At 40.4% G+C, this 13,543-nt stretch overlaps 1 protein-coding gene across 12 annotated transcripts in view; it reads left to right on the top strand.

Annotated features, from left to right (window-relative positions):
- The window catches only part of LDB2 (LIM domain binding 2), a 216,518-nt gene that overhangs the window by 64,083 nt on the left and 138,892 nt on the right, over positions 1 to 13,543 (top strand). For all 12 annotated transcript variants that reach the window (XM_062575373.1, XM_062575374.1, XM_062575372.1 and 9 more), the window contains one exon: positions 13,258 to 13,360. In XM_062575373.1, coding sequence (XP_062431357.1) covers positions 13,258 to 13,360 — 103 coding nt within the window. The remainder of the gene's footprint in view (positions 1 to 13,257; positions 13,361 to 13,543) is intronic.

Genomic DNA, 13,543 nt, shown 5'->3' with positions numbered 1-13,543 from the left:
TTGTCCTTGCTGATACTCTGCTAGATACATGGAGGGCTCTGTGCTGATCTGGCAGTTTCCAATGGGTCTCTTACTGTTCTCAGACCTCACATGTTGTGGAGGTTATGAAAAGTTCACATTCATTTTGGAGTGCCTCAGAGCAGGGATGACCTGAGATGGGTGACCTGATCCAGCAGATATTACTAGATAAACTGAGATTATCAATAAAAAAGTGAATATGTGTGTGTGCTTCCAGTGTACGCGCTTGTAGAAAAAGCTCTTGAAATCAGACTGAGGAACTGAGGAAACAGGAAGGAAGAAAAAGAATGTAAGTTGTTTGCTCTAGAGCAGAGAGGTGATTCTTCAGCTTGTCATGCAGGAATCAGGTTTGAAAATCAAGCTGATTGTGGAGGAGCTAGTTTGGAGAAGGAGAATCCAAAGATGTTTGAATGCTCAGCATCCAAACTGCAGAAGAGAATCTGTGAGACTTTGACATAGTCTTTATCTGAGGACCTAGACAGAGATCCACCTACAGTCAATTTTAAAGACTGTAATGCATCCTAGTGCATGGAAATATAACATCTTACAGCAGTTATCACTGCACTGGTGGAAACCAGGCTGGTTTGGATACTCTGGACTGGGCTTGACTTAAACTTCCCTTTGTCAAAGAAAATATTAGCACTGAATCTTCATTGACTTTTCCTTCTCTTTTCTGGATGATGGCTCCTTCCTCAGTTAAGCATTCCCAGAAACAGTTTCTTTGTAGTTTCTTTGCTTTGTCAAGAATACTCTGCTTTCCCAGGCTCTTTAGCAGCCTGAACACAAATCTTACCAAGAAGGCTCTGAAATTTTAGGTGCTCTGGGTTTGCGCTTCACTCCTGAGGAACATAGAACAGTTTAATCTTTATTTTTTTAGGCTTCTAAATATGTGCTATTCCCAAATACATAGTTGTAGCAAAAAAACAAACAAAAAAAATCCCAAAAGAAAACAAACATCAAACACAAACCCATGCCATATGCCTTTATTAAGACATGAGGATTTAGATCTTTGAATGTAGGTGTGATCTCCCAGAGAAGTACAGTCCTATACATAGCTTCTGTAAATTATTTTACTCTGCAGCAATTCTATACATGAGTTACCAGGCTAAGCAAAAACATTTTCTATGCTAAAGTAGTTTTTTATGACTTTGAGCCTTTTAGACATATCCTTCATGGTTTTAATAGGCTCCATCAACACTTGATGTTTTTGTTTGCTGTAGAAATGCACCATGTCTATAGATCCTGTATCTTTAAAGAAACTGGAAAGGAAGGGAACTGGTTTTCCCAAGTCTTTACTTTTCCCTTTGCCTTCAGATGCTTTCATCTGGAAGACAACTGAGGTAAAAATCTACAGCAGTCCCAGGTATCACCCACTAGACTATCAGGCTAACAGGGAAGTTAAAAATCAGACACCTCAGTCAGGTTTCACAATGGAGTTTCTAATCTGACATAAACACACTAAGAAAGCCCATGATTTTCAAAAGAATTTGCAGGCTTTCCATAAACAAGCTTTCCAGATTGTCACTGCATACTGTGATTTTCTATACTGCTCGATGTCCTACAACTTTATATAAAGAAATTTTAACATTAGAAAATGGGGAAGGCCAAATATTATCCATCAAAAGCCAAGAAATCTTGAGTGAATAAGCTTTACTGCTGATCTAACAGATCCACAGAGTCTGAAGTGATAGCTTGTAGTTCACAGGAAGCTACTGCTGTGATGAAAAGATGTTTAAAATTTCATTAGATGTTTATAGACCCAGAGGTGAAACCCCAGTGGATTATCATATACTACATTAAGATTTTTTTAAAAAAAAGGATTAAACTCTGACCTGTTGTGATCTTTCTACTAGATTGTATTAGGTCTCAGCTGCAAGCATGACCTTAGTGGGTGATTTCCCTGACATTAAGTAGTTCACACTTGGCCTTACTTACCTTGTTTAAATTTAGATTTATACATTTTTCATGTTTAAGCAGTAGGGTAGCTAGTAACTAGGCATTGTTAGTAAATAATTGCTCATGTTGCTAGTAGTTGACTGACAACAAATGAAATCCTACAAGGATTTTTATACATTTTGGTGGTAGCGATATGGCTAAGTGGCCACTTGGTAGGTGAGAGCTTTGTTTGTCTAGGGTTTTAGCGTAATCATTAAATCACAGCTTTCTCTAATTGCTTCCGCCGCAGCCAAACGCAGTTGGACGGGATTCTATAGCAAATGGAATTCTGTCACATTCGATATTGGTGTTTGCTTTATTAAAGAGCATTTCTCCAGGGACTCACAAAGACTTTTCAGAGTTTTTAATTCGTTACAATATGTAATAGCTAGCTTCTGTGAAGGAATTGTTCACCAAACTGCATACTCATTATTACTACGGATGCCTTTTTACTTTAAATGGGGTTGACAAGGTAAGATATGCCATTTAGAAGAAAGCTGTGCTTGCTTTGCTCGGTGCAGGCAGAGTTTTGAAAGGGAGCGCTGCTTGGCAGGCTTAAGTTCTCCCATTTCTTTGAAGTGAAAATTTAAAGTTAATTATTAAAGCAAACATATTACAACCAGTCTGTAATCACCACCTCTGGGTTTCCCAATGTGTGCTTCGTTCTCTCCGTGTTTCTTTTGGTGCCTTTTAGGAGAAGAATATCTTTCGTCTTGTTCAGCTACCACAACATCCTTGTCAGTCATATGTCTGTTAACCTGTTATATAATATTGTAGCAACAAAAGCAGTAAAAAGTTTTGGTTCTAAATAGCTTTCCTTGTGGAAGCAGAGTTTCAGTATTTTTAGCACCGGTGATTCAGACATCTCCGTTTTCATCAGGGTTTGAATTTGCAAACGTAAACGCCAGCCCAGAGAGCTCCCTGCCCTGTGCTGAGAGTGCTCCTCACCGCACAGACTTTGAAACCAGGGTTTACGCGGAGGAGCTTCCGCGGTCTCGAGTGCGACCCGCTCGCGAGCCATTCGCCGTCTGGCTTGCAAGCGCCGGCTCCTGATTCCTGCGCCCGCGGGAGGCGCCCGCGCGGCGCGTGCTGGAGAAGCGCGGAGACAGGCCGCGGGCGAGTGGCGCGCGCGTGGCAGGGTAACACGTGCTCGGCGGCAGCGTGGGGTGTGTGTTGTCTTGACTTAGGGTGCCCTTCTGTTTCAGGCTTCTGAGGTTATAGGCCGTTTGAACAACCCTAAATTGTATTTTGTTTGGGAATATCTTAGCATTGAAAAAATAAATAATACAGGACATGACAGCCTGTGTTGGCAAGGATGGCTACCTAGGGAGTGAAGTTAGGAAGCCAGGCAAATAATAATCACATCTTCTTCATTTAAAACATTTCATACTGGCAGAGAAATCTTTAACCAGTGCTCCAACTTCTGTCTGCTGCTCAGAGCTTTTTATATGAAACAGCAGGAACCTGGCAGCCTGGAGAGCTTTGAGCATTATGAGGAAAAAAACTTGAACATCATTTATAGTTTTTTCTGCCAAGGCTGTAAAAATCTAGACAAAGTAGATATAGTTGTTTCACCCAGCTTTCCACTTGTATTTGTCCTGCTCTTTGCTATGTAAGCTCCCAAAACCTCAACCAGTTTCCTTCCTGAATTTTAAATTCTTGATGGGTACCTTGAATAGGATTTATCTTACTACCTTTATCCCTGTAAAAGTTATATGGTTAGACTGAACTATTCCCTAGGCTCCCTCTACAGTCAGTGAAGAAGCAGGAATCTCCAGGAGGCTTTTTATCTCCTATGAATTTAGTCAACTGTCTGGGGCTGAAATGAATCCCAGCCCTGTTGTCCCCCTCCAGCCTGCGTTCAGCAAACGGCGGCAAGTTCCGTTCCCGTGCTGGGATGTGGAGTGTTGCGTAGAATATTCCAACATCTGATTTTCACTGAATTTAAGGGAAAATGGATGCATGGGTCCTTTAATTAGCTCTGAAAGTCTCAGCCTAAATGTCTAAGTTTGTACGCACATACATTTGTGTAGCAAAAATGACAAGAAACATATGTAGCTATGTTATTTTAAAAACCTGAGCATCTGACTGCTTCAGCTGATTAATGTCTCAAGTAGGTTGTATGGATGATACTAATTATGCAGTAGTTTTGGAAATGTGATCAAGTAAGTAGAGTCTAAAATATGAATTTAAGAACTTAATTATGAATTTAAGAGCTTAATTAATTAAGAACTCAGCCATACCTTTTTTCTTTTTTTCTTCTTGAGTAGATTCTGAAAGATATATTCAGCATAGACAACAGTTGCTGTAGAATGATATTGCCAATTGACAAAACTGGCTGTAAGTACTAACCCTAGTAAGTACAGAATACATACATGAATGAACTTGAAAAGTGTTTTTGCTATAGTTAAGAAATAGTCATTTCAGAAAAATCTTAAGATTTTGGCATCTGAAATGAGTTGAATAAATAATGTGAGTGATCCTTGGTAACTATCTTTGTCTTACCCACTTCATTTAATTTCCACAGTATTTTTAGCTTAAAGAATATGCACTGCTTATACAAAAATGATACAGTATATTATTAAGACATAATGAAGAACTTGATTCTATTTTCTACCATTAGTTCTTAAAAAAATTTCTGTAAAATGCTTTTGCTTCCCTGCCCTGTCTGGAATTATATAGTGCTCTTACAATTTCTTTGGGTGATAACTGAGCATCCAGAACCAGTTATATCATTAAGCACTTAAATGCAGACAACAATATATAATTTAAAGTGCAGTTATGCTTGTAAATAGCCAATAACAAACTTACTGCACTTCCAGCTATAAGCTCAAATGTCTTCTCTTTTTCTGACTAGTTCTGTTACTCTACTTAGACAGAGTTGTCCAACGTAGAGAGTGGTAAGTTCTTATCTGGTTTGCAAAGCTAATATGAAGTAATAATTTTTAATTAATTTAACATACAGGCTAATAAATACATATTTGGACCCTAGTCCAGCAAAGAATTTTAAGCATCTCCTTAATTTTAAAAATATTTTGCTAAGTCATAATCTTAGGAAGAATCTTCTCAAAGTCCTGTAGGGTAGAAGATCGTGTAAGTGTCACAAGGAGATAAATCCTCTCACCTAAATGTCTTCCAACACCGTTAATCTTAGTGTATGTTAAAATCAGCTCTTCATTATTGCACTTCTTAACCTGCCACCGGTTTGACACTTTACTGATAAGCTGGAATCCAAACTAGAAGTGCGTTTTGGGAATGGGATCTAGAAACCCATTCCCCACTTTGACTACTATATTTGGCCAAGAAGTAAGCACAAGAATTAAAAGCAGAGTGCTTTTCCTATGAAAAGCTGCTTCTTACCTCTCCAGATACAGTATGTTATGGATAAACCCATAATTTAGATTGTATTTCCTCAGAGGCAAAGACCTTAACTTTGTCTGTAAGTTGTGTGTAATGTGCTGCAGCTGTAGTGAGACCCCAGTGAACAACGGCAAGTGGTGAGAGTCCAGACTGAAGTGGAGGTGTCCAAGACTGTGTTGGGTCTCTGCTGTCCATTGGTGTAGTATTTAAATGTTGTTAGTAATTATTTTTTTTTAAAGCTTACTTTCACTGTAATAACTGGCACTACCATTTGTATTCAGTAAATTTTAGGGCCTCAGGAGTTGGTTCTGTTGGGTAGATACACCCAGAGAGACTCTTTTACTGATATTACTGGGAGTATTATTTTTTTCCATGCCCTTGTGACATACGATATTTGATGTTCTGTATTCACTGATGGCAATACTAGTTATTGCCTTTTCATTGAGATAGATGGCATAGTAGCTTCCATTTACTCACATAGATGGAAGTAAACAAGGTAAAAAAGAAACCAGGTCAAAATGTCAGAATAAAATAAGAACATTCATATGACTGGCGATAGTACAATAGGTAATAGACACACTTAATATTCCATCTCTATAAACCATTCTCAGAGGCTGAGGCTTTTGAGTATTCTGTTGCAGAAAAGAGGAGAGTAGCCTCAGCTCATTTGTGATAAACACGAAACTCAAGTCTGTGATTTGTCTGCAACGATCACGGATGGAGAATGCTACAAAGGAAATCCTCTGCTGTTGTCAGGCAACTAGAGACATCTGCATGTAGTTGTTTGAAATTTCAAACAACTTTGAATATGGATTTAGCATGCACTATATGTACCAGGGCCAAACAGATACTACACTAGGGGTCGGTGCGTCCATCTCTGTTAACAACTGCACAATGATCATATTTTAGTTGTTAATGCCCAATCTTTTTGTTCACACAGTCAGAATGTAGGTCTTACCCCTAGAGACCAAAGACAATCTTGCCCCCAAACTTCATGAGAAGGACAAAAGAGCATTCTCTGATTGTCATTGATTATACTGCTATGAAATAGCGAGGATGGTGCTGTGCTGACAAGAAGGATTGGTAGTAGAACATGCCTTCTTGAGACCAGCTTCGTTGCTGTTGTTTTCCTTTTCTTTCTGCCTCCCATTCTTGTGTTATAGGTGCAAGTTCCCAGTCAGGAGAGAAATAATGATTTGAAATTAAAGATGCAGGTGAAATGACCCATTTCATAAATTAACCATTTCTGCTTTGTACTGCTTACAGTGATGGTATTAATCACTGCACTCTATGTATGTTTTCTGTAGAGGAATAGCGATTCATGCACAGAGTGAGTATTTAAGTATTCATTTGTCTTTTGTCCACAAGCTGCAGTGAAATTTAAACAATGACAAATAATAGGTTTGAGACCCGGCATTCTTTGTGGATTCTATTATTAGCCTGAACCAGTGAGCTTGCCGTCTTATCCTTTCCTGAAAGCTTAAGTTAGAAAATCTCCATAATTGTAAGGACTCCAATTTTAAAAGGATATCCAGCTTGAAATACATATAACATCTGTGTAGATTGGTTGGCTTAGGTGTAATGGAATAACTGTACTTTTATAGCTGTGTGTGGACTTGTCTTGCTATTTGCTGGCAAGCAGTTGCCACAACCACTCTGACAAAAAGTCGCTCATTCAGACACAGTTCAATGGCCAAATAAAAAGAAGTAGGGCAGCCATGCTTCTAAACATATGGAAGCTGCATCTCTTCTTCCTATCAGTGTCAACATAGTTCAGTTAATCTGAACCCCGGTTTAACTGTCCAATGAGGACCTGCCATTTGAGACTCTAAGTGACACTGTCTTAAAATAGCATATCAGCAAAACTGAGTTGCAAGACTAGAAAAATTTCAGTATAATTGTTCTGCTGTAGCAATGCTGATTCTCAGGTCCCCAAGTTCAGAGTACATCAAGAAAACGGCACGAATCACTTTGCATATTGTGCAAAGCCTGTCTAATCTTTTTGTCTGTTTGTTTGTTTCTCCCATTTGTATCTGGACTCAAATAATTAATGTCTGGTTTTCACCATTGCCCTTTCAGAAAATGAGTTATTACTACTTTCTTCTATATTTTGTTACCTCAGGGCATGATGATATTGCCGATAAAGGCAATAAAAGTATGATCCTGGATATACTGGAACTTCCAGTGGATTTGTAAGAGTAGCTTTCCATTACAAGCTTTTTGCTTATAAAAAAATCTTTAAAATTCTCATTCTTTGAATTCCTTCAGAGTTACATGAAGAGTGGAGTCTTTGCCCACTTTTTGCATGAGAGTCAGTACACATTTTGTCTTTGAGACACTATTGCTGTAGGTATTTGTTGCACAACTGTTTTCTGTCTTTTCATTGAAACAGAAATGTAGTAGTGTTTCTTTACTGCACAAACTAAGGTAAGTTCCAAAGTGGAATGTAAACAGTAACGTAATTAATTAATAAGTAAGCTGAAGAAACTGATATGCTTTGGGCACTGAGTAGAGTTTTGGCAAGAAGCTGGAAGTATATAATGGAACAGAAAACTACTTATGACCAAAGCCAAGTCTTAAAATCTTTCTGCCGGTTTTACTACACATTGTTTGAGAAATGGCATCCAGCCACACTAGTAAGTGAAATAAAAGCAAGTGACACCATTAAATCTGTGAATATGTGTGAAATAACAAATGGAAGTAATAGAGTTAGGCATTCCTAGCTGGGGGAGAGCAGTTAGAGGTACTGTAAAGTACCATTAATTGCAAGATTACAGGAGAGTTTAACTCTATGTAAAACAGACTCTATGTCTAAGATAAAAAAATCAGGTAGGATGACAAAAGCAAAAGCAACAGGAGTAGCGTTGAGCAACAGGTGCTTTTAAGAGTGGTACTAGTACACATACTGCTAGGAAAGTTGTTTCTGAATGAGCATCCTTTTCTTGTACCTGTTTTTGCTCATTATCCTGCACAATGATAGAAGGCCTTTTGACTATACAGGTTTCTCATCTATGTAGTGTACATGAATATTCTATTTCTTTACTCCGTTCCTTACTATTTCCAAGAAAATTAAGACTATTAGAATATCATTATGCTGTATAGAATTTACATAAACCATCGTAAAAACACCCTATGCCAGATTAAAGATTGTGCTTTGCAGGCCAAACCTACAGATCTGTACTCACATGTCAAAATGTATAAAATTAAGATATATGGATCCCTGTTAATTTGTTACTTCAGTGAAACTGGTACCAGAACCTTAAATATGTTGAGTAGGCTCAAGCCAGGTCCAATTTAAAGTTAATGGGGAAAGTTACTGGTTTCTAATTTTCAGGCATTTTATTTTTAATGGTCTGTCCATGTGCTCTAGATATAAATGTTAGTGTCAGAATTTTTATGATACTTTATCTTGCGAGTTTCATAATTTGTAATGGCTGTGCAGTTTTTACAGGTGTATTTAATGGCAAAATCTTATCTTGAATTGCATGTTAAAAGCTCCAGTGTAGCTGGAATTGCTGAGAAAGAAGGGAGGGGTAGAATAACATTCCTCCCTTGGGGAGACAGCAGTTTCCTTGGGCAGCGTTAACTTGAAAGAATATGAGACAGGCGCGTGTTGCCAAAAGGAGTGGGGACGTACAGAGCTCTGAAAATAGTAAGTGTCAATAGGGAAGGCTTGCAGGTGCCAGAAGAAAAATGTGAGCTCCCAAGGGCACTCTCTCTTTTTATTTTTGCCTTGCGCAGTGGCAAGCCACATAGGTTGACGTTTAAAATTCAGTCCTTCCTTCAAAAGTGATTAGATAAAAAAGGCGCCGTTTTGCAGCAGATGTGCTTCCGGTGTGTATCCCAAATCACATTTCTGCCTTTTAATAGCAGTCTTTTAATGTACTGTTTACAGCTGTTCCACCCGCGAGACACCAGTGACGGGGCGCTGCACCGCTGAAGTCACCTGGCAGCCAACAGCTGGTTATTCCCTCTCCTCTCCCTGTTAGCCCCGCAGAACAAGCGATTGCGCTTCTCTTCATAACAGTCTTTTTATATGGTTGAAGACTGTCATCACATTCCCTGTTTCTTCCTTCTTGAGCTAAATACACTCGATTCCTTCTGCCTCACTTCTGTTTTTCGGAGAGGGCTGTTCATTTTTAACACACATATTTCCTGTTCTCTGCTGGATTCTTAAAGCTCGTCCCTGGGCTGTGGGTGGCCCAGAACTGGGCACAGCACCCCAGACGTGGATGGGCTCTTGCAGTGTGAGTCCTGCCAGGGAGAGGCTTGGGGAATGGCAGGGAATCCTGTCTAATTTCCTGTATTTGCAGCATTTCCCTTATTTGCAATAGCAACAGATTGCTGACATATTTGGTTTACGATTTGGCCCATTTCTACAGTACTGCTTAGCAAGTTATTCCCCATTTTGCATGTGTGCTTTTGTCACAACACTTATTGAATTTCGTCTTTGTTTCAGATCATTTCTGCAATCTGTCAAAATCATTTTGAATTCCAGTTCTGTCCTGCATTCCTGTTCTCTCTGCGCCTTCTCCCAAACGTGGTTTCATGTGCTGAGTTTACATGTGAACGCTGTTCTACCTTCCAAGTCATTAAACAAAAATAAAGGAATTTGGAGAAAATGCCATAGTCTCAGTTAGCCTTATAGTCCAGCTGCAAGAGCTACTTTGGTTCAGCAATCACCATCATAGGCAAGATGAAAAGCCTCATTTGGCTTGCAGGCCTTAAGTGTGCAACGTGTAAAGAGGAACCCAGCTTCACTCTCAGATCCCACGGTGAATATGTGGGACTATTAGATGGAGGAGGAGAAAGAACATCATTGTACTTAAAATTTGATTACATTTGCCAAAGAAATCAGTCAGGAAAAAAAAAATATTGAACCCCTAGGATTCCATTTCCTTGGAGTCCCTATTCAGAGTTGAACCATGCTTCAAATTACAAATAATAATAGGGGTGGAGGTGATCAGAAGGAGCACTGACAGTTGTGGCAGAAGACATTCTTCTGCTTTGGTAACTGGATACATCTGCATGTCATCTTCACTCCTGACCCAACTCTAAGACTGTCCCTGCCCTTTTCTCTCCTTTGACCTATTCTTTAAGTTGAGTTTAATAAAAAATATTTTTCAAAGTATTAATTTTTTTGTTATGTTTAGTCCATTATTTCAATGTTTGAGTGTGTGAGTGCACTACGTGAAAGGGAGGTTGCCATGGTAATTTCTCATTATTGTTGAATAGAAAAATAATTACTCTGGCAAAATCCCCCGTAACCTGTCAGAGCAGAAGTTAAAAATGCCTGGGGGCAGCCTTGCCTTCACCATCCCCTTTTTGCAGGAAAAACGGAGTGATTTCACTCATTTTTTTCATAGGCAGTCGATCCATTTTCTTTTTCTGTTCGGCTGGGGCACACGGTGCTCGGTTTCGTTCGCCGTGTGGCTGTGAGAGGAGCTGGGCCCACCTGCGGCAAGGACGGAGCAGAGGATTAAGGAGCAGAGTGCGTCCGGGCTTGGCGGAGGCAACACGGCTCCCGTTGAGTTGTGTGTGTGTGTGTGTGTGTGTGTGTACATGTGTATGGGTATATGGAAGGGGTATTTTCTATTTTCACTTCCTGATACAAAGTATGCAAAATCACAAGATAAAGACCTTGGACCGTATTCAAACTGTGACAGAGCCTGGATATTTTATTTATCCAGGGAGAGAATCCGCAGTAATTCAGTCTGCACATTTTCCTAGCTTTCAGACTTCTTGGAATAAGAGTGAGTGCACGTATGTGTGGTTTTGAGGGGAGGCCCTGCGCTTCTCCTGATGTTCTTCTCCTTGTTTCCTGTGTGCGTTTGCATCACGATTATGTGATGCTTCCCTTTTGCTTCTCCTATTATTGGATTTTACGTTAGTAGCTCTAGAAATGCTGAAATACTGAGTTAACAGTTGCCTTCCCACAGCAGAGCTGCAAACGTGGTATGTAGCATTGCTTAAATCCTTTCCTCCCCCCCCCCCACCCCGTGCAATGACGAGACGTACGGCCAAAAGATCCTGCTGAAAAAATGCTACAACCTCTCTCTTGGCAAATGACCTCGAGCTGTAGCGTGTAATCACGGGGGGGCAGCGAGCTGTCGAGCGGGCTTGTGGGATCAGCCGACACGGCTGTCACGAGCGAGGCTCCGGTGTTGCTGGAGGCCAGTTTTGGGGCTGCTGTCCCACACCTGCCTGTGCAGGTGTTGCCGGTGTGGCTGCCAGCTAATAAGCACAACACGCGCGGAGCCCGTAAGGTTTACACGAGCAAACAGGAGAGAGCAGCCGCCCTCCGGGCAACGTTTTGATGCCAAGTAGGGGCATTTTTGATGCCTCTGTGTGAATGTGATATTGAATTACGGAGCGCGCCCGGCCTCGGCCTGGGAACGCCGCTGCCGCGTGGGACGGGTGTTGGTGAGGAAGGGGAGCGCCAGCAGCTCCGAACCAGCTGGGAAGTCTCTCAGGCTTCTCTGATAGGGGCTGCAGGGCTAAGATGTGTTGTCCTTTCTGTTCCTCTACTGGCTATTTGACAGTGATCAAAGTAATGTAAAGTGGTAGGGCAGTAAAGACACTCTGCTCAGCAGTTAGGAGTGAAACCCAATAATAACGTCTTTAGGAGAAATGGGAGCAGAACTGAAAAGATCACATAGTTATTTCTCTGCATGTGCACGTATAATGAATATGATAGATGCACATTTTGTCTCAAATCAGCATTTTATCTCGGGGTGATTTTTCTTGTGAAGATAGCAAATGTCTTCTCGCTCTGTTACGTATTGCTCAGGCCTTAGGAGGTGCTCATTGCTCACTAAGCTGGATGAAGCTCGTCTTGCGCACTGGGAGAACTGCCAAAGTGCTCGTGATACGGGGGTAATGAGGAGTGTGACCGTAGCATCTTCCCAGGTGTTTCTCCAGCTTTGGGGCTGATTCTGTGCGTGGCGAGTGACTTACATCTCAGGGCCTCACGGGAGGGGAAGATCTCAGGGGATTAGACAACCCTGCACCAAAGATTTCAAGTCCGGTTAATAAACATGCCCATATTTAATGGCTTAATCAAGAGGGGGAGTCTGTTGTTACCTGACTTTGGAGCAAAGCCTTGCAAGCCAGACCACTTGGACGGGTGCTAGGCATGGACTTTGGCTGCCCGTTGTTAGCCGCCCAGCTGTGAAAATGCCGGCTTCGGCTTCCAAAAGCAACAGCTCACCTGCAGCGGCAGACGGGTGTATGCATTACATTCTACGCTTCTTAAATAATTGTTACTCAGTAAAATATTGTTACTGAGTATGTGTATTACTGCAAATGCAAGAATATATAGGTCATCTTAAAATATTGTTTTCACCTCTTGTATTGTACTGGAAAGTAAAGATTTCTCTCAACAATTACATTTAAGTAGCTAGCTGGTATTTAATTAACCTATGGTAGCACTGTACTTATAATAAATATGTTGAAGTGGAATGGCTATTATATTTGGTTTCAAAATTACTTTCTTGTCAACTCATGCTGATAATCAGGTTATGCAGCATTAGAGAATTAAAAGCTGAGGGTTTTTTTTGTGAATAGGACCCAGCATTCGGGATGTGCAACCCAGGAAAAGGAAGGAAAAATCATAATTGCAATACATGCAACTAATTTACAAGAATGTTCTGAGGTGTAACAAAGTGTATGTAAGAAGTTACTTGTGTTTATGAGAATGATTTTTTTTTCGTATTTGCTTTGCTGGACAAGATGAAAGTTTATTGAAGTGTTTTACCTCTTTCCTTCAACTAGAACAAAACCCTTATCTAAGAAAATTAGTCCAAAATATTACATAGACATCAACATCCAAAAATCACAGGGAAGGATGCATGAACTATGCATGCTCCTCTGGAATTTCTTTAAGGAAGGAAGAACGTATTTTCATTTTGCCTCCTGTTAAGTGAATGATCTGTTGCTTCCTAGGATAGTGACAACCTCTGGTGGGATGCCTTTGCAACTGAGTTTTTTGAAGATGATGCAACTTTAACCCTTTCATTTTGTTTGGAAGATGGACCAAAGCGATACAGTAAGAGATACGTTTATTGTTATAATTTTAAGCCTGAGTTTCTGTACATTTATTTGTAACAATAAGAGACAGCTGAGAGCCTGGCAATGACGAAGTCACTTGGTTGTGTACAGCAACCCTCAAGTTCCATTAACGAATTGCATGGGTTGGGATTTATTAGGAAAGATAGGTTATGGAATTCCT

Source organism: Rhea pennata, chromosome 4 (assembly GCF_028389875.1).
Source record: "Rhea pennata isolate bPtePen1 chromosome 4, bPtePen1.pri, whole genome shotgun sequence".
Classification (NCBI taxonomy): Eukaryota; Metazoa; Chordata; class Aves; order Rheiformes; family Rheidae; genus Rhea; species Rhea pennata.
The sequence above is the reverse complement of the archived record's forward strand: the minus strand, read 5'-3'. Positions and strand labels throughout refer to the sequence as shown.